This window comes from Typopeltis vanoorti, chromosome 6 (assembly GCF_054136105.1).
Source record: "Typopeltis vanoorti isolate ZY-2024b chromosome 6, IOZ_Tvanoo_1.0, whole genome shotgun sequence".
Classification (NCBI taxonomy): domain Eukaryota; kingdom Metazoa; phylum Arthropoda; class Arachnida; order Uropygi; family Thelyphonidae; genus Typopeltis; species Typopeltis vanoorti.
The window spans coordinates 76,683,617-76,710,027 of record NC_143554.1 but is presented as its reverse complement, the minus strand read 5'-3'; the positions used below and the strand labels follow the sequence as shown (position 1 = coordinate 76,710,027).

The 26,411-nt window shown below is 35.5% G+C and overlaps 1 protein-coding gene across 3 annotated transcripts in view; it reads left to right on the top strand.

Annotated features, from left to right (window-relative positions):
* The window catches only part of LOC150105593 (S1 RNA-binding domain-containing protein 1), a 425,600-nt gene that overhangs the window by 264,192 nt on the left and 134,997 nt on the right, over positions 1-26,411 (top strand). For all 3 annotated transcript variants that reach the window (XM_090394265.1, XM_090394266.1, XM_090394264.1), the window contains one exon: positions 24,679-24,785. In XM_090394265.1, coding sequence (XP_090250391.1) covers positions 24,679-24,785 — 107 coding nt within the window. The remainder of the gene's footprint in view (positions 1-24,678; positions 24,786-26,411) is intronic.

The window sequence follows — 26,411 nt, the reverse complement described above, 5'->3', positions numbered from 1 at the left end:
ATAGTTATTCTAAAAACAAATATTCTGATAGTTGTTTTGCTCAGCTGGTAATCTTGATGATGGAAAAGAGGAAGAAAGAATATGAAAATCTTATGAAAAATTATGGTCTTAAAAATTAAATATTTTTAAGGCCATAATCAAAATTATCACCTGAATTCTCCATGTTTTCCAATCATAGGTTTTAATTTAATCTATGCTTCCTATTTAGGAAGCATGGATTAAATTCTCGTTTTTTATGAAAACTGCTTTCATTATTAATAACTTGAAGTTAATACAAACTTTAGATGCTTAATATTTGATACAGTGACACTCATATCAAGGCCTGGAATATATATATATATACACACACACACACACACACACACACACACACACACACACACACACACACACACACACACACACACACACAAGAACTTAAGATATGTTACATCTTGATAAGGCAAACTATAGTAGCTAATTTAGACCACAACAATGATGACCTGGTCGGCCAAGTGGATAGCATTCCTGCTCTCCAGCTAGAGGTTGTGGGTTGAAATCCAACCGCAGGCATTGGATGGTTGTTAATGCCTTTAGATGATAGATGAATTTTACAGCCTGGTGTGAATCCTTCCCCCCACCATACACACTTGGTCTTTAGATCAGGATTTCCAAAGTATCTAACCATTAGTCCACCAATATACTTATATGCAGTAGGTTTACAACATTTCATGGATGGAATTTACATAAACATCTGAATAATGAAATTGCAGTTATATAAGATTATCAAATGCTAGTTTGGATAGATATCTAGTGTTTTGAAAAGCCCTATTATGTGAGACTGTTGCTTGACTGAGATTAGGTACTGGTGTACTAGACCTGTCTTTAAAAAATAAATACTTATTTTTGTAGCTTAGAATCATATGTGGTCTTCCTAAGTTTTTGTAATGGATGCAAGTGCCATTATAACAATAAAGGAAAGAAAAATAAAATTTAATTCTATTATTTCATCTGAATTGCATAGAACATGTTCATAGAATAAAGCAGTAGCATAATACAGTATTACATTATTATTCTACAATATTATATTGTATTATTACACTGGTCAAAAAAATTTTTTTTCTGCTGATTATGATCTGACACTTGTTTTTTACTAATTTGGGTGCGCTGATTTCAAATATCAAACCCATTTTTCTCTATCATGTCAGGTTTTTCCTCTATAACATTTTCTTTTTGCTAATTTGTAAGTTTTTGATAGTTTTAAGGAGGCAGTACTATTTAGAGGATCAAAAAAAATCGATTTTTTAATATTATTTTCTGAAAGTATGTACTTTTAAAAATCTGTTCTTAACTTTTTATCAAGAAATTCGAAAAATTCCCAAAGATATAGCTTATTATTCAAAGCGGTGCACAGATCAGAATCGGAGTGCTCACCACTCTCGCTTGTTAGTAAACGAATAAATGTGTAAGAACCTGCAATGGCACGTACTGGCGCTTTGAATGCGAGAGAGGCCAATAATTAGATACATAACTATTTAACAATATTCATTAAAAATTACAAGAATATTTATAAAAAAATAACAATTTTACTTACACATGAGTTTCAGGGAATAAATTTTTGTTTGTAGCAATTTCTGCTGTGTGTTCTGTTTTGGCAATCCCTTTGAATACTCCAACAGTAGTCGGCCATCATGTGAGAATCCCATCTTCCTTGGTACCGATCTTCCATAGTTTTTAAGTCTTGATGAAATCTTTTGCCTTGTTCATCGCTTACAGCACCTAAATTCTCGGGAAATCTATCAAGATGACTATATAGGAAATGAAGCTTTATGCTCATGCTGCAACCTAGGCACTGGAAATTTTCAAGCATTGTTTCCACTAAATCTTTGTAATTGCATGCTTTTTTGTTTCCAAGAAAATTATTCGCAACCATCGTAAATGAAGTCCAGGCCTCTTTCTCAATTTTGTTCATAGAGTTGATGAAATTTGGGTCTCTCATTAAAGTTCTAATTTACGGTCCATCAAATACACCGGCTTTAATTTTTTCATAACTAAGTCGTGGAAATTTTTCACATATGTATTGGAAACAGTCACCTTGTAAATCTAAAGCTTTAACATGCTGCTTCATAAGATCTAGTTTGATGTGTAGAGGTGGAAAAATGATTTTTTCTCTGTCGATTAAAGGTTGATTTATAACATTCTGTTCTCCAACATTTAAGGATATTCTAAGAGGCCAATGTTTCTGACTCCAGTGTTGGTTTCTAGCTCGACTATCCCAGAAGCATAGAAAACACGGAAACTTTGTATATCCACTTTGAAAGCCAAGTAAAAAGTTCACCATTTTAAGATCCACACAGATGATCCAGTTATGGTCTGTATATTTTAATAACTTCAGAACCTTTTTAATGTCCTCATATGTGTCCTATAAGTGGACTGAATAGACAACAGGAATTGAGCCATATACATTCCCATTGTGTAGTAAGACACACTTGAGACTTCTGCTTGAACTGTCGATAAATAAACGCCACTCATTTGGATGATATTGTACAACACTCGTTTCAGTTAGTAAACCTGACACATTGTTACAGTAAACAAACCCACACTCGTGTTTAAAATATCGTAAAAGATTACTTTCCCTGCTACGATAAAAAGTTATCTTCGTATCTTGCTCCAGTAAGTTTTTTTCATTTAATCTTGAAACTAACAATTCCGATGATTCCTTTGATAGGCCCAAATCTCTTACTAAGTCATTCAATTCCGCTTAAGTAAAATGTTGCGGTCCAGAACTAGAAATTAAATTTTCATTGTCTAAATCAACATCCAGGTCTTGCTCCTCAAGAACATCTGGCATATCCCGATCACGCTCGTTCTCAAGTAAAGGAAGTCATTTATAAATTGGCACGGCTATTTCATTGGAATGAGCAACTGGCCAAATTGCTGAGTCGAGATTTGGATACACAATTTTTTTCTTATTCTTCTTATTATAACCAGAAGTCTGAACTAAATAAAAATAGCAATCATCTACATGATTTTTTGGTTCACGCCAAATCATTGGAATGTCAAAAGCTAATTTTTGGCGTTTTCCCTTGTTCCACTGTCGTAAATTTTCTACACACGACTTGCACACTTTATTTGGAGCCCATGAATTGTCCTGATCTGCAAGTTTTTACGTCAAAGTATGCAAAGTACACTTTCTTAACGAAATCAGTGATATTTGTCCTTTGACTGGGAACAGTAAATCTGCCACAAATGTAGCAGAAGGAATCTACACTATTGACACATTTTCGAGTAGTAGAAATGATGTATTTTCTTCACTGCCGACTAACATGCAATTAACAAGACAAAAAAAAACAGAGACTTTATAGAACCGTTATAAGCACTCATCATACTTACGATCGATTAACGATTGACTGATTTCGATTGTTCTTTGTCCGCTATGACGCATATAGCATTCATTTGTTTTAGGCAGTTGTCATCGCCTACTTTTCATCACCTAAATGTATTAGGTTGGTTATCGGCCTCTCTCTCGCATTCAAAGCACCAGTACGTGCTGTTGCACGTTCTTATGCATTTATTCATTTATTAACAAGCGAGAGCAGTGAGCGCTCCAATTCTGATCTGCGCACCGCTTTGAATAATAGGCTACATCTTCAGGAATTTTTCGAAGATCTTGATAAAAAAGTTAGGGTTTGATATTTGAAATCAGCGCACCCAAATTAGTAAAAAACAAGTCTCATATAAAAGTCAGCAAAAATTGTGTTGGACTGTGTTATTATTATAATATAATACAGCACAATACAAAATTGATTGATTGCATTTGTTGCAGCAAACTCAGAGGAGTCTGATTTCCAAGGATGCCTTCTGGGTGTATTTCATTTATTTATTATATGAATTCAACTCATGAAAGGCCTATAAGTACATTAATATTAGGGTATTGGTCTCACACCATGCAGTGATCAGCTATGCCCATGGGGTGATTTGAACCTATGGCCTGTTTGTTGAGCATCCACGCTGGCATTTGCCATGTCCATTGGGTTGAAGGTCTGCTTCTGATCAACAGAAGCAGGATCTCATAGTTCTTGGAGAGTATAAGGCATTTGTTTATGTTTTGAAGAGGGAAGTTAGCATGTGTTGTTGCTACTTCCAAAAATAGATGTTCAGATCATGTTTTTTATGTTTTTGTGGATATTCAGTGTTTTTTTTTTTTTTTTTTTGCTTTGATTATATACTTGATTTCGGTTGATCTGCTGGGCCCTGACTTGCCATACTAGTAATTGCTGATATAATTTTGATGTTTCTCTTGCAGATTTCTGTTGATCTTTTATGTGTGTACTCCATGTAGTCAAAAGATTCATTGTGGGAGACCCATACTATCTATTAACATAATGCCTATCACACATCTCTTTAAACATTTACTGTTGGAGTGCTCGTAATTGATCAATCATTTCACTCATTCACCACTCTCCAAGTAAAGAACCTTGTCTGCAAACCCTACTAACCACACTCTTAGACAACTTCCAAGAGTGTGAATCCTTGTTTTCCCCTTACTCCCCATGAGTTGAAAATTTTCTTTTGTGTCAGTATTATACAATCCCTTTAGTAACTTATAAGTTCTATCATATCCCCTGTCCTTCACCTGTCAGCTAAACTCTCCAACCCCCCCCCCAACACACACACCTTCAATCTCTCCTCATAGGGAACATTCCACAGACCTGTCACCAGCTTGGTCACTTGTCTCTAAATCCTCTCCACCACCTTCCAATTCCCAAGAAATGCAGGTACCAAATCTGTGCACAGTAGTCAACATGTGGCTGAATCATAGACTTAGGGATAATAACCTCTCTATCTTTACTTGTCAATGTGTTCTTCAACATCCAAGTAATCCTTTGAACTATTTTGCCAATTCTTGCAATATGTACTCTGAATTTCAAATCTCTATCCACCATCACTCCCCAATCCCTTGCCTCATCAATTTCCTGTAAACTGGTACTATTAGTATGATATGAAGCATGTAATCTTTTCATCCCAAAGTGCATTAACTTACATTTTACAAGATTAAATTGACAGCCATTGTCCTTTGCTTACACTACCAATTTAACCCTCTCATTCATGAATTTTTATATTCATTCATAAAAAATTATAATGGCATAATACAGTACCGTTTAATCTTACAGTATTACCATGAATTCATTAATTTTGCTAAATTTATGATCTGTAAAGAAAAAAAATAATGTCCTCATCTGAGGACATCATGCACTAATGCCAACAGACTGCAGACATATTTGTATGGAAATGACTTAGAGTAAGGAATTTATTTTCATTGAAAGACAAAACAGATTATAAACAATTTATATTTTGCTGAAACACTGCATGAATGATCAAAATTTGGATTACTTAGTCATCATCATCATGCGTATCAAGGATTTAGGCCTAGCATGGCCTGTTCCGGCTTAGAAGTCATCGTTGAATCGTTTAAGAGGACGTCCTGGTTTTCTTTTTCCTAATGGCTTGTACTTTAAGGCTTGTTTTGGTAATCTTTCTATATTCATTCATTGAATGTGTTCCATCGATTTATGTTTATATTTTATAACTTTTTCTATTACTGGTTCTTGGTTTAATTCTTTCATAATTTCTTCGTTTCTTTTGTGATCAAATAGGGTATACTTCGCAGTTTTTCTCATAAACTTCATTCTTTGTTTGTCTTTTTATTTTATTGTCCAGATTTCTTTTCCATACATTAAGACTGGTAGGGCTAATGTATTGTATACTTTTAGTCTGATTTGTTTTTGAACTAGGTTTGGTTTAAATATAGAGTTAATTACTCCTGTTATTTTTAAATATTTTGCAATTTTTACGTTTATATCTTTTTCATTTTAATATGTGATCAGGTAGTTAAATGAATTCACCTGTTCTAAGATCTTGTTATCTATTATTATCTTAGTTCTTGCTGGATCTTATTCTTTAAAGGCCATAGTTTTTGATTTTTCTGTTGATATTATCATACTATAATATTTGGCTATCTCATTTAGATCTAAAATGGCTTTCTGTAAATTATCTTCAGAATTTGTAATTATTATTTGGTCATCGGCAAAAAGGAGGGTGTTTAAGTTCATTGTAGGAGGAAGTTTAATTCCTTGATGTATATTTTTATTCCATTTTATTATTATTTCATTTAAGTAAATATTAAAAACAGTTGCTGAGAGGAGACATCCCTGTCAGACCCTTGGTTTATCTCTCTCATATATGATAGCTCATGATTTAATCTTATCTGTATTTGATTATTTTCTAATATACTTGTGATAGCTTTTACGATATTATTTAGTATTTGTCTTTCTTTTAATATGTTAAATAATATGTTTCTTTTAACATTGTGAAATGCTTTTTCAAAATCAATAAATGCAATATGTGTTTCTAAATTGTATTATCTTCTTTTCTCTATTATTAATTTTAGGCAAAAGGCTGGGTCTATACATGATCGTCCTTTTCTAAATCCATTCTCTACTTCTAAAATAAAGTTTTCGGAATATCATTAGTTTGCTATTTAAGATTCTGCTATATATTTTGTAACAAAGAATTTAGTATGCTGATACCTCTACAGTTTTTAGAGTCAGCTCTATTACCTTTTTTAAAGATAGGAATTACAGTGATGGTACAACACGACAAAATTTCATGCCGGCTGGGGTGTCGCCCGGTTAAACAAGGCCCCGTTGTTTTCGCCAGGGAACCAGGGCGAACAGCGAAAAGTCAGCTACTGGAACAAGTCTGAAAACACACCCCAACTCGCCATCACCAGAGTTAAAGATCGGTATTTTAACATAAGAAACTTGAATGGCAAAGAAATGGAGCTAGCTGAGGAATTAGATAAGTACCAGATCGACATAATAGGGGTGACTGAAACAAAAAAGATAAAAACTGGTGAGATCTTTCTGAGCAATAAATACAAAATGTTATATTCAGGCAATGACAATCAAGTAAAAGAAGGAGTAGCCATAGTATTCAACACAAAATACGAAGCTCATCTTCTTGAATGGCAGGCAGTGTCAAGTAGAGTGATTTGGGCAAATATCAGAATGGGGAACTGGACAATGAGACTTATTTTTGCCTATGGTCCCACAGAAGGTTCTACTAAGGTAGAAGTGGAGGAATTTTTTGAGGCTTTAGAAAAAGCAACTGACACAATGAAAAAGGAGAAGTTGGTCCTTGTTGGGGATCTAAATAGCAGAGTAGGAAGTGATTGTCAGACATACAAAAATGTTTTGGAAAAATCTGGAGAAAAGAGCAAAGCTATTAATAATGGCAAATACCTGTTGGATTTCTGCTCAGGACATTGACTGGTTATTACTAACACAATGTTCCAACATAAACATGCACAAATTCACATGGAGAGAAGAGGCAAGGAATAAGAAAAGTCTCATTGACTATGTTATTGTTGATAGTGATGTTTTCTCCCTGGTGTAGGACACCAGAGTGTATAGAGGATTTGAAATTGGAAGTGATCACTATTTAGTCTTGAGCAGGATAAAATTGAATTTCATATTGAAAAGAATGACATGTAAGAAAGTTTTAAAGTGAATAAAAGTTGAGCAGCTCTCAGATGTGAACTGTAGACTAAAATACATAAAGATTATTGAAGGAAAAATGAAAGAGTTTGAGAACAGGAACCAAACCGTGGAGATTCAGTGGCAAGCCTTGAAGAAAACCCTGATTGATTCAGCCAGAGAGGCATGTGGTAAGGATAGAAAAATCAGAATTCCAAGGTGGACACAGGAAGTTAAAGAGGCAGTGAAGGAAAAGAAGAAAGCATATCAAAAGTTCCTGGCAAATAAATTAGCTTGTGCTCTTAGAGAATACAGAGACAAATGTAAGAAAGCTAAGCTTTCTTACATTTGTCTCAACTGTGTAAAACTAGCTAAACAAAAGTCATGGGAGGACTTTGGCAAGAACATAGAAAATAAATATCAAGAAGGTGGCAAAATATTCTGGAGGGTGTTGAAGAAGCTTAGGAATGGAGGAAAGAGTGCTTTAAAATGAGTTAGAGATGATAAAGGTGAAATGAAAATGGGAGAAAAAGATATCCTTGAGGTATGGAGTAATTACTTTGAAAATTTGCTAAATGAAACAAGCAGTGATGACAGCACAGTGATAAAAAAACACTGACCAGGCATGCAGTCAGGAATACATATCCATACTTGAAATAGAAAAAGCCATCAAAGGCTTGAAATGTGGAAAGGCAGCAGGAGTAGATGATATTCGACCAGAAATGCTGAAGTATGGTGGTATAAAAGTCTTACAGTGGCTGCACTGCATAGTTCAGAATGCCTGAACAGAGGGACGGATTCCAGATGATTGGAGTAGAGCTCTCATAGTACCCATATATAAAAAGGGAAATAAAACTGAATGTGAGAATTACAGAGGTATTTCCCTACTGAGTGTTCCTGGCAAGATCTATGCAAGTATACTTGAGAAACGGTTGAGAAGAATTGTGGAAGAAAAGCTTGGTGAAGAACAAGCTGGATTCTGGTCAAATAGAGGCTGTCGGGATCAGATCTTCACTTTACGACAAATAGTTCGAGAAATCATGGGAATATAACAAAGATCTGTATTTAAGTTTTGTCAATTTGGAAAAGGCATATGACAAGGTGCTAAGAGAGAAGCTATTCAATATGCTACAGTTATATGGTGTCAATGAGGCATTATATCAAGCAATACTTAGTCTTTATTTGAGTTGTAAGTCAGCAGTTAGAATTGAAGGAAGTATAGGAAGATGGTTTAATGTTAAATCTGGTGTTGAGACAAGGATGTACATTATCCCCTCTGTTATTCATTATCTATATGGATCACATTATGAAGGAAAGTGGTATTAAACAGGATAACAAAATTGGAGATGTTAATGTCAGCTCTTTGCTTTATGCAGATGATGTTATACTTCTAAATAAATCTGCTACAAATCTGAAAGATTCTCTGACTAAATTGAATAACTGTTTTGATAGATATGGTATGAAGGTCAGCAACAAAGACAATGAAAATAGGCAGAATCATTTGAAAATGTCAACTGTGTTGTGAATGGAGAACCTGTGGAACAAGTAAAACATTTCAGCTACTTAGGCATGATTTTTAGTGAAGATGGTAAATTAAATATTGAAATAGACAACAGAATCAACAAAGCTGGTATGGTAGGAAGTCAACTGAATAAATTCATATGGAATAAGAGAGAAATTAGTCGGAACACTAAATTAGCTGTATACAAGACAGTGTTCAAACTAGTTTTAACTTATAGATCTGAGAGCTGGGTTAGAAGTAAAACACTTGACCAAAGACTAGAAACTGCAGACATGAGAGTCCTGAGAAAGATTATAGGCGTGAACAGATGGCATCAATGGCAATATCATATTAAAAACGAATATATTAGGAAAGAACTTGACATTGTCAGCATCCAGGAATGCATTAGCAGAGCTAATCTCAGGTGTTATGGTCACTTAAACAGAATGGGTGAGGAAAGATTAGCAAAACAAGTGTTCTCTGCGAAGTTGGCAGTAAAACGACCCTGAGGAAGACCAAGATATAGGTGGATTGATACGGTACAAAGTGCCTTAGACAATAGAAATATAAGATCTTGTAATGTTGGAGTCTTGACAAGTAACAGACTGATTTTGGAGGAAAATTGTAGATAGGAAGTTAGTAAAGACATAAATTTTTCATGTAGTACTATCATATCCTGTACACCCCTTGAGGGTACATGGCAGGAATTTAATGATGATGATGATGATGAGGAATCACAATTGCTTTTTTCCATTCTATTGGGGGAATACCAGTTGAATAAATTTTATTTAAAAATAATAAGTCTTTCTTTGAATTTTGTTCCTGCGTATTTATATAGTTCTGAACGTAGCTTATCTTCACCAGGTGATTTTATATTTCTTGTTTCTTTCAGGCTGATTTCTAATTCTTCTTTAGTTATTTCCTTTTCATTTTCGTTAATTGTTTGCGAGTTGTCTTTTTTAAAATATTTGTCTGTCCACAATTCTGTGTAGTAATTTAGAAATTCTTCTAATTTCAATTTGGTGTTTAATTTTATGTTTTCTTTGGTATCTGCATTTAAGTGTTTCAAAATCTTATATACATTGGGTCTTATTTTATATAAATCATGTTGTAAATTAGAGACAAATTTGTTCCATGATTCTCTATGTCTTTTTCTGACTTCTCTTTTAGCTATGGCTCTTATTCTTTTATATTCTATTTCATCTTCTAATCTTTTACTACTTAACCATTTGTGATAGGCCTCTTTTTTCTTTTTGATTCATTTTTTGATTGTATCATCCCAGATCTTCAGTTTTTTCTTTTTAATGAATTTTTTGGTCTTTCCTGAGCTTTCATTTGCTGCTGCTTTTAGTATTTTTTTTATATTAAGCCATTCTATTTCTTCATTTTGTTTTATTTCATCTAGATATTGGTTAATTCTTTGTTCATATAGCCATTGTACATTTGTGTCATTCAATAGTCTAGTTTTATAAACAAATGTTTCAAATTTTCTTTCTGTTCTTGTTACTTGTAGCCATTTAGGTGGTAATCTTAATTTTATTTTAACAAGGAAGTGGTCACTGCTTATTTCATATCCTCTGTGAACTCTAACATCTAGTGAAAATTCTGATGTCTTTTCATTTAATATAAAGTAATCTAATATTGATTTCCATCCTCTTGCTGCCCAAGTATATTTGTGTATGTCTTTATGTTTATAGAAGGAATTCATTATTTTTAGGTTATTATAAACTATAAAGTCGATCAATTTTTCACCATTCCTGTTTAGAGTATGTTCTCCATGTATATTATTATTAATTTTTGTGTTTCCAATTCTTTCATTTAAGTCTCCTGCTAAAATTACGTAATCATTTTTAGTTATTTTATTATATATGTTTTGTAGCTGATTATAAAAATCAATATTATCCTGTTCTCTTCCTTCTTCTGGGAAGAGAACAAGATAAATTGGATTCATATAAACCAATTATTGTTAAATAGCCTCTATCTATTTTTATTCTAGCTTCTATTATTCTTTCATTACATAATTTATAATGTTTTAACTGTTATGAAAGGGGGTTATGAATCCAAATCATGACTCCTGCTTGTGCTCTTTGGTCTCTGTCAACTCTACTGTATATCACATTAAAATTTTCGGTTCTCACAGTTCCTTTTAATTTCTTTTTTGTTTCAGTGATTACTGCTATTTTAAAATTTCTTTCATTTAATAGTTGGTCTAATTCTATTTCTTTATATGCTATTCCTCTTACATTCCAGTTTGCTATGTGTATTATATTTTGTCGTTTCCATTTTTGTTTTACCTTTTCCATTCCAGGGTATTATGTAGAATTATTAAGGCTTCTGGACTAGCCTTCTTCCGAATTTAAACCCATAGGAGGAGTAGGGTATATTGAAGGGGGAAAGAGTAGATTTTAGAAGAATTATAGTAAGGTTTATAGAGAGGGTATAGTTGTAAGGTGGAATGAAAAGATCCCATGGCCCTCGCGTACTCTAATAGCATAAGGGTCATAAAATAAGAAGAGTTGGCTGATAAGGCCTTATAGGAAAGATTAAAGTAAGCAGATCTTCCTCAAAGTAGAGGAAGAAGAGAATAGATCTAGCTAGGGGTCCATGGGAGCGCCACTTTCCTTACAATCAAGATGATTGCCCCCTTATGGCCCACGAGTCCTTATTCAGTATATTCGGACCACTCCACCACACACACACACACACACACACAAAAGCATGTACACACACACACACACACACATATGGTGGGCTCCCCTATCTGCCATCCAGGGGGATGCACTTTCTAGGGGTTACAGGGTCCCCTGAGAGGGATCCTGTAACCCCTAGAGATTAAATCCTAGGGCTAACCCCTAAGATTACTTAGTACATACAAAAAAGTAGAACAATTAGAATTTGCTGTAGAGCTGTGTAAATCAAGAAGACTCTTATTCTCTTTGCCTCATTTTGTATGGAAAGACTGTAAACATTCCAGACAGATTGGAACCTCACATCTACCACAGATGTATCTTGTTTTACTCTTGCAGTATACATCTCTACAGCGATTGGCATTAGCACCTGTTGTCTTCTTTGGGAAGTGTGCACTGCTGTCAAAATGTTTCTCATGTGGCACAGAGTAGGGTATATGAGTTTTGTCTAACTTGAAAGACGCTCTTCAAGTCAGACACCACCAGCACTAAAGAAAGGTGGTGTCTGACTTGAAGAGTGTCCTTGTTTCTTTGTACCTAGCTGAGCTAAAACTTGATATATCAAAGCAATTGCCACTCTTGATTTGAATTCCAACAAATCCAATTTTTCTTTTTCTTCCCATTTCCAAATGAATCCGTGCATTACAAACAAGTACGTTCAAGTTCAACATATGGCAAAAAAATTCTCATATACCATTGTTTGTTCCTGGTATCATTTCGATACACAGCCATAAGAGAGTCCATAAGGTCCACTCCACCCATATGTTTGTTTTAAAAGCTATGCTGAGAGGTACTGGAATTTCAGCATACTTTTTTTCTTTCCAGTTGAACTTCTGACCTACACTGACAGGCTCCTTTCCTAAGTAGCTAGATACCACATGTACTATTGTGGCTGCTGGTATGTAGGATCATCATCATCAGAATCACTTAGCTCCAAAATCTTCAGATTCCTCCAACAGTTTTTCAATCTCCTCTTCAGTAAGTCTCTTGTGGTAATAGGCTTTTTTATGCCTGATGGACCTGGCTTTTGGTTATCCATCTGCAAAAGAGATGATAATGCCAATTAACACACATACTATTCATTTATGTTTGCAAAAATAAAATTATAAAAATATTGTACGAGAATTTTCTAACCTCAAACTATTTGCCACAGAGATTACCTTACAAACATATTGTCCTCATGTGAGGACAGGTTGTTTTCAAGTTTGTTTTATGAATATGATAATAAATATGAACAAATTAAATATTCACACCTCATCTACAAGGTATAACAATATATAAAACCTTACTAACCTTTCCAGAAGACTTATAAAATCACCAAATTCAAATCAACAAAACAGCAACTTTTCACTTTCTCTTTGATACCACCATGCTCTGCAGAGAAATTGGTATTCCTGTAACTCTGTTGAAACTCCTGCCATCTAGTGTGGTGTCTAAGAACACACTGGTCTCCCCAGATGAGGACTACATGCATACAGTAGCACTAAATTATGAATGAATAATTATTATGATGGAAAATATATGTGTCCTTATATGAGGCCCTTATGCATGAGAGGGTGGTTAAGTCATCCTCTAAGATATCTCCATCACCTTTATCAACTGTTGCCCTTCCTGGTTTTGCATCATCAGCAAACAACTGAATATCCACCCCTCAAATTTTCCACTATATCATTAATGTACAAATTAAAGAGTGAACTACACTAATCCACCCTCATTCACCTTGATTCCATCCACCACCCTCTAATATCTATCAATCAGCCACATATCCATTCCCATTTGCTCCAACTTATGTAATAGTTTTCCCATGCAGTATTCTGTCATATGCCTTTGCAAAGTCCAGCAGCATTATTGTGTAACCATTTCCTTTATCTAATTCCACTGTCAACTTATGAAATGTGAATAAATTACTGAACCAGGACCTACCTTTTACAGTGCCATGCTGCCCCTATAGAGTATCATATTCCTATTCACTCATTTCTGAATTTTACTTTTAACCAACTTTTCCTATACTTTAACCACCACTCCAGAGGTACTAATTGATCTGTCATTTGTTACTTCTGTCTTGGAGCCATCTTTATATAATGGAACTATCTTACCATCTTTCCACTCCCTTGGGACCTTGCCAGAGCTGAGACTTAGATTAAACAACATCATAAGAGACACTGCCAGTTCACTTGCACATTCTTGTAGCACACGAGCTGACATACCATCCAGGTCTGCTGTTGTATTCACATTGATATTTTTCAGTATACTGAGTATCTCCAGTTCATCTACCTCAACTATCACATCAGTCTCTGCCACATCAATAACTGCAAGGTCACCACCTAGATGATATGACCTTGCAGAGTGATCACTTAGTAATTGAATTATTTCTTCTGCTTCTGTCCCTTTCCTATCATCAGCACCGAGTAAAGTAATATTTCCATAATCATTCTTTCTCTTACCTTCTACTACATAGTGAAAAAACTCTTTTGGATTTACTTTGGCCTGCTTAGCTAATTTCCTTTTAAAATCTGATTTAGCCTTCCTTACTATATTAGTTACCCTTCTTGCTTCTGTTTTATATTGTTCATGAGCATGCTGATCACTTTTGTTTATATTCCTTCCACAATACTTTCTTTTTTATGCAACTCCTGCTGTATATTGCTACTCATCCACTTAATCCCTACTTAGTTTATTCTCCTGACCCTAGGTATGCACTTTGATACTGCTTCACTCAAGTAGTCCTTAACTGTTTCCCATGCACTAATGTTTATTCTGCGTAGTTTCTTATGCCATGGCACAGCTCCAAGTTGCCTCCTAAGTTTGTCATAATTGCCAGTTTTGTAGTTCTGCATAAACCCTTTCTTGATGGAAATTTCCATATTGAGCAGCCTCCCAGGACAAGACTGCATGGTCACTTTCCCCACTCGGAAGTTAGGGTTACTACTGTAGTTATAATGGTAACTACAGTAAAGTAGCAACAAGTTGGATCTGGTAATAGCAGCTTCTGATGCTATTACAATATACAACACTCTCAAACCCCTGGTTTGAGAGTGTTGATCCCATGATGGGCTACATCCTTTCCATCACGTGCTGTTTCAGGTAATTATCCCTTAGTAACCATATAAATTCCATTTCCATTTTGCCCTTTCCTCCTACCAATCTATATCCCCATAGTTGAAGTCGTCCATGATAAATTCTCAGCATGTACTCATTGTGCTGATGCATGTCGTCCACATTTTCTTCTGGATCCCCAGGTCTATAGCAGCAACCAATAATATATTTTGTCCTATTGGCCTCTACCTCACACCAGACTGCCTCAAATGAACCATTTCCCTCAGATCTACAATCTTCCTTAACTTTTATTTTTGTTGGTTGAAGTTCTTCAGCTATCATTAATAATAATAAATTATCAGTCCTTATTTTTCTTTTGGTCTTTGTTTTTGTCCCAAGAATCTCTTCTCCTGTTTGTTTTATAACAAACAGCAGAAGAGATTTCTCCCAGGTTGTTTATAACTGGAAGAAAAAAACTCTCCACCTCCAATTTTACTTGGAGGTGAAAGGTGAGACCGGTTAAATCACCTTTGGTTGAAAAGACCTGATAAAAGTTCCTCAAATCATAGATGGAATTGAATCCAGGCCTTTCCAACCGAAGGCCTTTGTCTGTACTGACTGAGCTATGGAGACTCCAGTTTCAGTTAATACTGCTATATTTATCTTTTTCTCTTTTAATTGTTTGTTGATTTCTTCTTTCCTGCCTAACCCCTAACATTCCATGTGGTGACATTTAATATATCCATTATTCCCAATCATTTGCCCTTTTTCTTGCTGTTGTAATTTCCAGCAAATCTGTCCTGCTTTTCCTTTGAATGCTTCTGAATGTATCTTTTTTTCTACAAGAAGAGGTTGCCAGCCTCTCGCTCAATCCCCAACCTGGAGGACCAGAGTCCCTCTCTCTCAGTCTGCATCTCTCCCTTAACCTGTCCAGTTAGGGTGGCCCTACCAGCATGCCACCCCCTGCATAGCTCTCATGGTCATTGGTACACATAAGCTCCTCACCACAACAGGGTGGAATTACCATCAAAGAACTATTTTAGCCAGTTTTGAAATGTGCCCTCTAAACTCTAACCCACAATCCATCCAGCATGCCACATTCCTAGCCTCATCAGTTTCCTGCAGCTTAGTTCCAACAATGTACTACACAGCTAGTAATCTTTCATCCCAGAATGCATCACCTTACACTTTGCCACATTAAAAGCTTCAGTTTGGCAATGCAATATCCACTTTGCTTATGTAATTTTGCATTGCCAAACTGGAGCCTTTTGGCTATTTTAGCAATATCCATTCTTCTTGCCCATACCATCATTCTATTATTATTATATGACACCTCCAGGGAGTCCAAAGACTTATCGAGGGAGAGTGTGCCAACAGCATCGAACGATTGATGCCCTTCCAACTACTAATCACACTCAAACTTGCTTAACTTTTTTTGTGAGCCATTAGTAGCAGAGGCTCTACCAATCAACCAACCAAAGTATTTTGTAAGATCTCTACATCATCTTTATTAATTATTGATTTGCCTAGTAATGCATCATCAGCAAACAACAGAAAAATTCCTCATATCATTCCCTGCATCATTTTAGAGATCATACAATTTTAAGAATTTTTAGTTTTATAGTAGATATTTAGAGAAGTATTTGGTGCACCAATCCAGATGCGAGTGCAGTATCCTAAGGTTGGGTGGATTTGAAATTTTTACAGAGTTAAGAGTTTCTCTCACAGGTGAAAAGTAATGTCTTGAGTGAAAAACGGATGCCAAGTTTTTTTTTGGGGGGGGGGGGAGAGCTGAGAGAAGTGTTAGGTATTTGTGCCAGAAAATGCTAGAGGTCTCATTCTGAGAAGAGAGAGAGAGAGAGAGAGATCTGGTCTTGACTACCTAGTTGAATATTATCAAAGGTAAGGAGTAGAAGAATTAAAATATTAAACAAGAAGAAACATAATTTATTACAAGTAAGATAAGTAAGGTCATAGTGAAAAGATTTATGAAAACATTTGTTTGGAACACATTCTTATATGGTTGTGAGACTTGGGCTATTACAGCAGAAAACTGGAACAGAATTGAAGCTATTGAAATGTTCTGTTGACAACTATTACTAGGAGTACATTGGTGACAAAGAAAAACCAGTGAACTGAGTATTGAAGAAGACAATCATAGGAAGAAAGATGAAAGTCCTGGGACACATCGGTTATAAACACATTAGAAGGGAAGAAGAGGATGGCCAAAATATGCATTCTTTGAAGAAGTGTTTAGATTAATCAGAAGAAGTTATAAGCTACTAAAGAGGAAAACCTGAAAAAGGACGACCTGGATGAGGGAACTATCCATAGCATTAAGGATGTGTATTTTGTTCATCCACCCTGCAAGACTTGAATGCAAAAGTAACGTCTTGAGTGAAAGTCCTGGGATACATCAATTTCATCGGTGTGTCCCAGGACTTTCTAGTTAACTAGAGCTAAACATCAGTGAGTTTCTGACAGTTTTTTATCGAGAAGTTTATGACTATAATATAATAAAAACTAAAAAAAAATCTTTAAAATCTTTGTCCTCTTATAACCTCCATAAAATGATTAGTTTAATTTTGGAAGTGCTATTTCAAACTTGAGAGAATCCTTTAATCAAAGTAGTTGACTTGCAGAACTTTGCCAGTATTTTTTAGTTTGTTTGGCTCTAAGAAAGACTGCTAAATCTTTGTACTCATCGCACTGGAATTGCGAAAAAAAAGTAATAGTATGACATTAAAAGTCAAATTTGGCATTACAGAAAGTTGTGAGAACAGTGCGTGCGCACGCACGCACGCACACACACACACACACACACACACACACACACACACAGCCAGAGTTAAGGGGAGAAAAAATATGGAAATTAAAGTTAAATGCTATTCCAAACTTGAGAGAATCCTTAATCAAAGTAGCTGACTTGTAGAACTTTGCCAGTATTTTTTAGTTTGGTTGGTTGTATGAAAGACTGCTAAACCCTTGTACTCATCGCAGTGGAATTGCAAAAAAAAAAAAGTAATAATAGTATAGCAGTAAAAGCTAAATTTGGAAATACAGAAAGCTCTGAGGACAGCGTGCTCGCACACACACACAACCAGAGTTAGGGGGAGAAAAAATATAGAAATTGAAGTTAGCTTCAAAATAATTTATTTTTAATACATAAATTTTGTTGATTACATTTCTGCATGTGTCATCACAAACTTGAAACATGGAACAAATCACTGCCTTTATATGATACTATGTTGAAATTTAAAACACAACTGAACCATTACTTTCTTTTATTGTCACCACTATAACATAAAAATAAATAAGTAAATAAAATACGGTGGCTGTTTAATAAGTTATAAGACTATATTTATACAGAAAACAGATTACCTTTAATTGTCATCATTTACATGGTCTTTTTTGAAGTAACTACCGTGAGACGCAATGCATTTGTCCCAATGTTGCGTCCACTTCTTAAACACATGTGAAAGTCCATTTTTTGAGAGTTCTTTCAAAATCTCTTCCGCAGCTTTTACACATGCTTTGTTGCTTTCGAAATGGCGGCCTCTTAGTGGTTTCTTGAGCTGAGGAAACAGCCAGAAATCGCATGGTGCGAGATTAGGACTGTATGGAGGGTGTGACAGGATATCTATGTTGTTCTTCTGCAAAACGTCCACCACACAACCAGCAATATGTGGCCTTGCATTATCGTGGTGCAATAAGAAGCCATTCTTCAGCAATGGACACTTCCTTTTGACGTGCTGTACCATTGTTCGTAAAACATCCGCATAGTATGAGCCGTTTATAGTATTCCCAGGTTCTACAGCATGTTGGTAAACAATGCCTTCGTAGTCGGAAAACATTATGGTCATAACTTTACCAGCCTATTTTACAGTTTTTGCTTTCTTGGGGTAGGTGAAGATGGATGCTTCCATTCACTGCTTTGTTGTTTCACTGTAGGGTCATAGTGATACAACCAAGCTTCATCTGCTGTAATGATGCGTTTTAAGAAGCTGTCGCCTTCCTGTTCCAGTCTTTCTTTCCATTCTGTGCACACATTCACTCAATGCTGCATTTGTTCCAATGTCAAGAGTTTGGGAATACATCAGGCGCAAATACATTTCAGTCCCAAATTTTCAGCCAATGATTGAGTGAACACTTCCCACAGAAATATTCAGGACAACATGCAGCTGGTATACTATAATTCTACGATTCTCCTTAATAATCGATGATAATCGCTGCTGTGTTGATCATTGTCTCTGTGATGGACGTTGAAGGTCTTCCCTCACGTTCAAGATCTTCCACATTTTGCCTTCCTTCCTTAAAAGTTTTATGCCAGCGAAAAACACATGCCCTCGACATTGCTTCATCGTGGAAAGCTTCGCGTATCATGTTAAAAGTGTCTGATGCCGATTTTTGCAAACGCACACAAAATTTAATCGCATAACACTGTCCCGAGGATGCTTCCATTTCGACAACTGGTCGCGGCTCGTAGGTGCGGCGAAACGAGCTTGTGTTTAGTCACGTGACACTCTGGCACATCAGCCCATATATGCCATCTATCAACCTCTTTTGTTAATACGGACAGCAACATTTCTTTATTCCACAGAAATTAATATTGTGATGAGTGGTTTTGCGACAGTAAAATTAGTCTTATTACTTATTGAACAGCCCTCGTAATAACCAGAATTAAAAGTAGTTAACAAGCCACTTGTTAGTGAGCCTTAAAATCTCCCATCATCTCCTAATTTTCAATGCTAGATTCTATGTTTGAAATGTGTGGTATTCATATATATCTTTGAATAATAGCCTCAAAACTCTTTCTGTCATAGCTCTGAAACATGTTTCTTCATGCAATACCAGTACAGTAGAGCAATTACCTGGATAATGTATTCTGCCTGCAGTTGGGAAATAATGATAGACAGTTTGCTTTAACTTTCTTTAAGCATTAAACGACGCAACAAATGAATGTAACCCCTGCATGCATGCACGCACGCATCGATCTGAAAAAATAGAAAAAAAATACAGCTTACATTCAACAAAATATTGTATAGTGTGACTTTTAACTATACATGATAATTTCAATATGATTGCCAGCAATCAGCTTCTGTTATTTCTTTGATGTTCATTCCTTTTATCATCATCATCATCATCAAATTCCTGCCATGTACCCTCAAGGGGTGTACAGGATATGACAGTACTACATGAAAAAATTACATCATTACTAACTTCCTATCTACAATTTTCCTCCAAATCAGTCTGTTACTTGTCAAGACTCCAACATTATCAGATCTTATATTTCTATCGTCTAAGGCACTTTGTACCGTATCAATCCACCTATATCTTGGTCTTCCTCTGGGTCGTTTTCCTGCCAACCTGGCAGAGAACACTTGTTCTGCCAATCTTTCCTCGCCCATTCTGTTTAAATGACCATATCACCTGAGATTACCTCTGCTAATGCATTCCTGGATACTGACAATGTCAAGTTCTTTCCTAATATCCTCATTTTTAATATGATATTGCCATTGATGCCATCTGTTCACGCCTCTAATCTTTCTCAGGACTCTCATATCTGCGGTCTCTAGTCTTCGGTCAAGTGTTTTACTTCTGACCCAGCTCTCAGATCCATAAGTTAAAATTGGTTTGAACACAGTCTTGTATACAGCTAATTTAGTGTTCCGACTAATTTCTTTCTTATTCCATATGAATTTATTCAATTGACTTCCCATGATACCAGCTTTGCTGATTCTGTTGTCTATTTCTATATTTAGTTTACCATCTTCAGTAAAAATTGTGCCTAAGTAGCTGAAATGTTTTACTTGTTCCACAGGTTCTCCATTCACAACACAGTTGACATTTTCAATGATTCTGCCTATTTTCATTGTCTTTGTCTTTTTATTGCTGACCTTCATACCATATCTATTACAACAGCTATTCAATTTAGTCAGAGAATCTTGCAGACTTGTAGCAGATTTATTTAGAAGTATAACATCATCCGCATAAAGCAAAGAGCTGACATTAACATCTCCAATTTTGATATCAGGTTTAATACCACATTCCTTCATAATGTGATCCATATAGATAATGAATAACAGAGGGGATAATGTACATCCTTGTCTCACACCAGATTTAACATTAAACCATCTTCCTGAACTTCCTTCAATTCTAACTGCTGACTCACAACTCAAATAAAGACTAAGTATTGCTTGATATAATGCCCCATTGACACCATATAACTGCAGCGTATTGAATAGCTTCTTTCTTGGCACCTTGTCATATGCCTTTTCCAAATCGACAAAACTTAAATACAGATCTTTGTTATATTCCCATGCTTTCTCGACTATTTGTCGTAAAGTGAAGATCTGATCCTGACAGCCTCTATTTGGCCTGAATCCAGCTTGTTCTTCACCAAGCTTTTCTTCCACAATTCTTCTCAACCGTTTCTCAAGTATACTTGCATATATCTTGCCAGGAACACTCAGTAGGGAAATACCTCTGTAATTCTCACATGCAGTTTTATTTCCCTTTTTATATATGATTACTATGAGAGCTCTACTCCAATCATCAGGAATTCGTCCCTCTGTCCAGGCTCTCTGAACTATGCAGTGCAGCCACTGTAAGACTCTTATACCACCATACTTCAGCATTTCTGGTCGAATATCATCTACTCCTGCTGCTTTTCCACATTTCAAGCCTTTGATGGCTTTTTCTACTTCAAGTATGGATATGTATTCCTGACTGCATGCCTGGTCAGTGTTTTTTATCACTGTGCTGTCATCACTGCTTGTTTCATTTAGCAGTTCTTCAAAGTAATTACTCCATACTTCAAGGATATCTTTTTCTCCTGTTTTCATTTCACCTTTATCATCTCTAATTCCTTTTACAGCACTCTTTCCTCCATTCCTAAGCTTCTTCAACAACCTCCAGAATATTTTGCCACCTTCTTGATATTTATTTTCTATATTCTTGCCAAAGTCCTCCCATGACTTTTGTTTAGCTAGTTTTACACACTGTTTAGCTTTCTTACATTTGTCTCTGTATTCTGTAAGAGTAAAAGCTGACTTATTTGCCAGGAACTTTTGATATACTTTTTTCTTTTCCTTCACTGCCTCTTTAACTTCCTGTGTCCACCAGGGAGTTCTGATTTTTTTATCTTTGCACACAACCTCACCACATGCTTCTCTGGCAGAATCAATCAATGTTTCCTTCAGAGTTTGCCACTGAATCTCCAAGGTTTGATTCCTGTTCTCAAACTCTTTCATTTTCTTTTCAATAATATTTCTGTATTTTAGTCTACAGTTTACATCTGAGAGCTGCTCAACTTTTATTCGCTTTAAAACTTTCTTAAATGTTATTCTTTTCAATATGAAATTCAATTTTATCCTGCTCAAGACTAAATAGTGATCACTTCCAATTTCAAATCCTCTGTACACTCTGGTGTCCTGCACCAGGGAGAAAACATCACTATCAACAATAACATAGTCAATGAGACTTTTCTTATTCCTAGCCTCTTCTCTCCATGTGAATTTGTGCACATTTTTATGTTGGAACATGGTGTTAGTAATAACCAGTCCATGTCCTGAGCAGAAATCCAACAGATATTTGCCATTATTATTAGCTTTGCTCTTTTCTCCAAATTTTCCCAAAATATTTTTGTATGTCTCACAATCATTTCCTACTCTACTATTTAGATCCCCAACAAGGACCACCTTTTCCTTTTTCATTGTGTCAGTTGCTTTTTCTAAAGCCTCAAAAAATTCCTCCACTTCTACCTTAGTAGAACCTTCTGTGGGACCATAGGCAAAAATAAGTCTCATTGTCCAGTTCCCCATTCTCATATTTGCCCACATTACTCTACTTGAGACTGACTGCCATTCAAGAAGATTAGCCTCGTATTTTGTGTTGAATACTATGGCTACTCCTTCTTTTCCTTGATTGTTATTGCCTGAATATAACATTTTGTATTTATTGCTCAGAAAGATCTCACCAGTTTTGGTCTTTTTTGTTTCAGTCACCCCTATTATGTCGATCTGGTACTTATCTAATTCCTCAGCTAGCTCCATTTCTTTGCCATTCAGGCTTCTTACGTTGATAGTACCGATCTTTCACTCTGGTGATGTTTTCAGATTTGTTCCAGTAGCTGACTTTTCGCTATTCGCCCTGGTTCCCTGGCGAAAACAACGGGGGCCTTGTTTAACCGGGCGATGCCCCAGCCGGCATGAAATTTTGTCATGTTGTACCATCATTTTTTATTTTGGTTTAACCAATAAGAATACAATTTGGTCGGCTAAATCCCAAATTGCCAGCCCATCCTCGTTCGTTCAGTATCAAAGTAGATACCCAACAGGGTGCACCACGAGAAGGTGAGGATTGGACATTAGGTCAGAAGCCCTGGTCGGTTCTCCGCATTCCTTTAAAGGCTATGTGGAGGTCTCCTCTCAGTTATACAGCTTTGACCCTTAAGCACCCCTTCCTTTTATCAGTATAATTATTTGTATTAGATTGAGAAGAATTGTGGAAGAAAAGCTTGGTGAAGAACAAGCTAGATTCAGGCCAAATAGAGGCTGTCAGGATCAGATCTTCACTTTACGACAAATAGTCGAGAAAGCATGGGAATATAACAAAGATCTGTATTTAAGTTTTGTCGATCTGGAAAAGGCATGTGACAAGGTGCTAAGAGAGAAGCTATTCAATAATCTACAGTTATATGGTGTCAATGGGGCATTATATCAAGCAATACTTAGTCTTTATTTGAGTTGTAAGTCAGCAGTTAGAATTGAAGGAAGTACAGGAAGATGGTTTGATGTTAAATCTGGTGTGAGACAAGGATGTACATTATCCCCTCTGTTATTCATTATCTATATGGATCACATTATGAAGGAAAGTGGTATTAAACATGATATCAAAATTGGAGATGTTAATGTCAGCTCTTTGCTTTATGAGGATGATGTTATACTTCTAAATAAATCCGCTACAAGTCTGCAAGATTCTCTGACTAAATTGAATAGCTGTTGTAATAGATATGGTGTGAAGGTCAGCAATAAAAAGACAAAGACAATGAAAATAGGCAGAATCATTGAAAATGTCAACTGTGTTGGGAATGGAGAACCTGTGGAACAAGTAAAACATTTCAGCTGTTTAGGCATGATTTTTACTGAAGATGGTAAATTAAATATAGAAATAGACAACAGAATCAGCAAAGCTGGTATTGTGGGAAGTCAATTGAATAAATTCACATGGAATAAGAGAGAAATTAGTCAGAATACTAAATTAGCTGTATACAAGACAGTGTTCAAACCAGTTTTAACTTATGGATCTGAGAGCTGGGTCAGCAGTAAAACACTTGACCAAAGACTAGAGACCACAGATATGAGAGTCCTGAGAAAGATTAGAGGTGTGAACAGATGGCATCAATGGCAGTATCATATTAAAAATGAGGATATTAGGAAAGAACTTGACATTGTCAGCATCCAGGAATGTGTTAGCAGAGCTAATCTCAGGTGTTATGGTCACTTAAACAGAATGGGCGAAGAAAGATTAGCAAAACAAGTGTTCTCTGACAGGTTGGCAGCAAAACGACCCAAAGGAAGACCAAGATATAGGTGGATTGATACGGTACAAAGTGCTTTAGACGATAGAAATATAAGATCTGATAATGTTGGAGTGTTGACAAGTAACAGACTGATTTGGAGGAAAATTGTAGATAGGAAATTAATAATGATGTAATTTTTTCATGTAGTACTATCATATCCTGTACACCCCTTGAGGGTACATGGCAGGAATTTGATGATGATGATGATGATTAATATGAAACTTCTAAAAAACCTGACAGCTATAAAATTATTAATATTTTAATAATTTTTCTTTTATAGTTATAAGGAAAAAATATTAAAATCATAAATTATTAAATTATTAAAATACATACATATCTTTCATATCTATTAAGCATGACATTCCTGTAGTGATGCTGAAAAATGCCCTGGATGGTGTGGTAATTGAATGTGTCAGTTTTGTAGGTGTGGATCTTAATGTGTGTCCAGAATTAATGCTCAGGTAGGATCTTATTTATTTTTTTTTAATTCCTTTGCAAAGTGGTACAATAACTTGTATTATTATATTCAGAAATTTTCCAAGCTAATAAATTTTTAATTCCTAATATTCAGACAATTTTGAAATAATAGCTATATTTTAATAATTGCTGTAATTTGAATTTGCAGGAGCTTTACACTTCTTTCCTCTATTATGAAGTCTATAGCTCATTTAGTAATTGTATTTGCTCTATGGTAAGAAAGACCTATATTTACAAATCCCATCTAGGGATGTAAAGAAATTTCATAGATGCTTCTGGTATCCTTCAAAGTACTTTCCATGTGAGTCAATTCACTTGTCCTAACATTTTTTTTTTCACTGCTGGAAACAGTTCTGGAACTGTTCAACTGGAATACTGTTAATGGCCTCCTCCAGCGATTTTTCTTTCACTTCATTGACATCAACAAATCACTGCCTTTTCATGGTTTTCTTTATCCATGGGAATAAAAAAATCACATGGAGAGAAATCAGGTGAGTATCAAGGGTGGGGAACAACTGTCATGCTGTTTTTTATCAAGAACTGTTGGACAGGCAAGGCATATGGGCTGGGATATTGTCACAGTGCTGCAACCAGTCTCCACTACTCCACATTTCTGGCCATTTTCATAATACACTATCACACAGTCTTCTCAAAATGTTGAGATAAAAATGTTGGTTCGCTGTGTGTCCAGGAGGAACATATTCTTTGTGTACAATTCCATTCATATCAAAACCACAAATCAACATTGTCTTGACGTTTGATTGAATTGAACATGCCTTCTTAGGTCTTGGTGAATTTGCATGTTTCCATTGGCTTGATTCTTGTTTTGTTTCTGGATCATAACTGTAGCACCAAGATTCATCCCCTGTCATGACTTTTGAAAGAAAGTTCTGATCTTTAAGAACTTGTTTCCTCAAATCGCAGCAAACATTCACACAATTTTTTTTTTTTTTTGTATCCTCTGTTGAAGGGACAGAACAAGAGAATGAAACTAGATTTTTCGCTTGGAAAGTGGTGAATGAATGGAATGGGTTGCCAGAATCAGTTTTATGTGCTTTGTCTGTTAATGGTTTAAAGATTAGATACAGTGGATATTGCCTTGATAGTTTGGGTCTCCCATGATAATAAGTATTAGGACACCATGGAGGTTGTGCTACAACAATAATACATTATTTCCATGTTTATGCACTTTCTTTTTTATAGTTAAACATAGTATTAGCAATGATTAGTCCATATCTTGAACAGAAATCAAGCAGAAACTCGTCGTTATTATGTTTGCCAAATTTTCCAGAAACATTTCTTCATGGGAGTCTTTTATTCATTTACTTTTTTTTGCTGTTCAGGTCTCCAACAAGAACCACCTTTTATTTATGGCATCTCTAATGAAAATTTTTTACTTTCATGTTAGAAGCTGGCTGTAGGACTATAGATACAGATCAATTTCATTGCCAGCTTTTCTTGAAATTGTCCACATCATTCAACTTGAAATTCACTTCCATTTGACACCAGTGATATTAATGGGGTACTTCTGTAATTTTTCTTCTAATACTATTATGTTGTACCTTTCTTCTGTTCTCCTGACTCAATTTATGTTTAATGGAGAAAACACA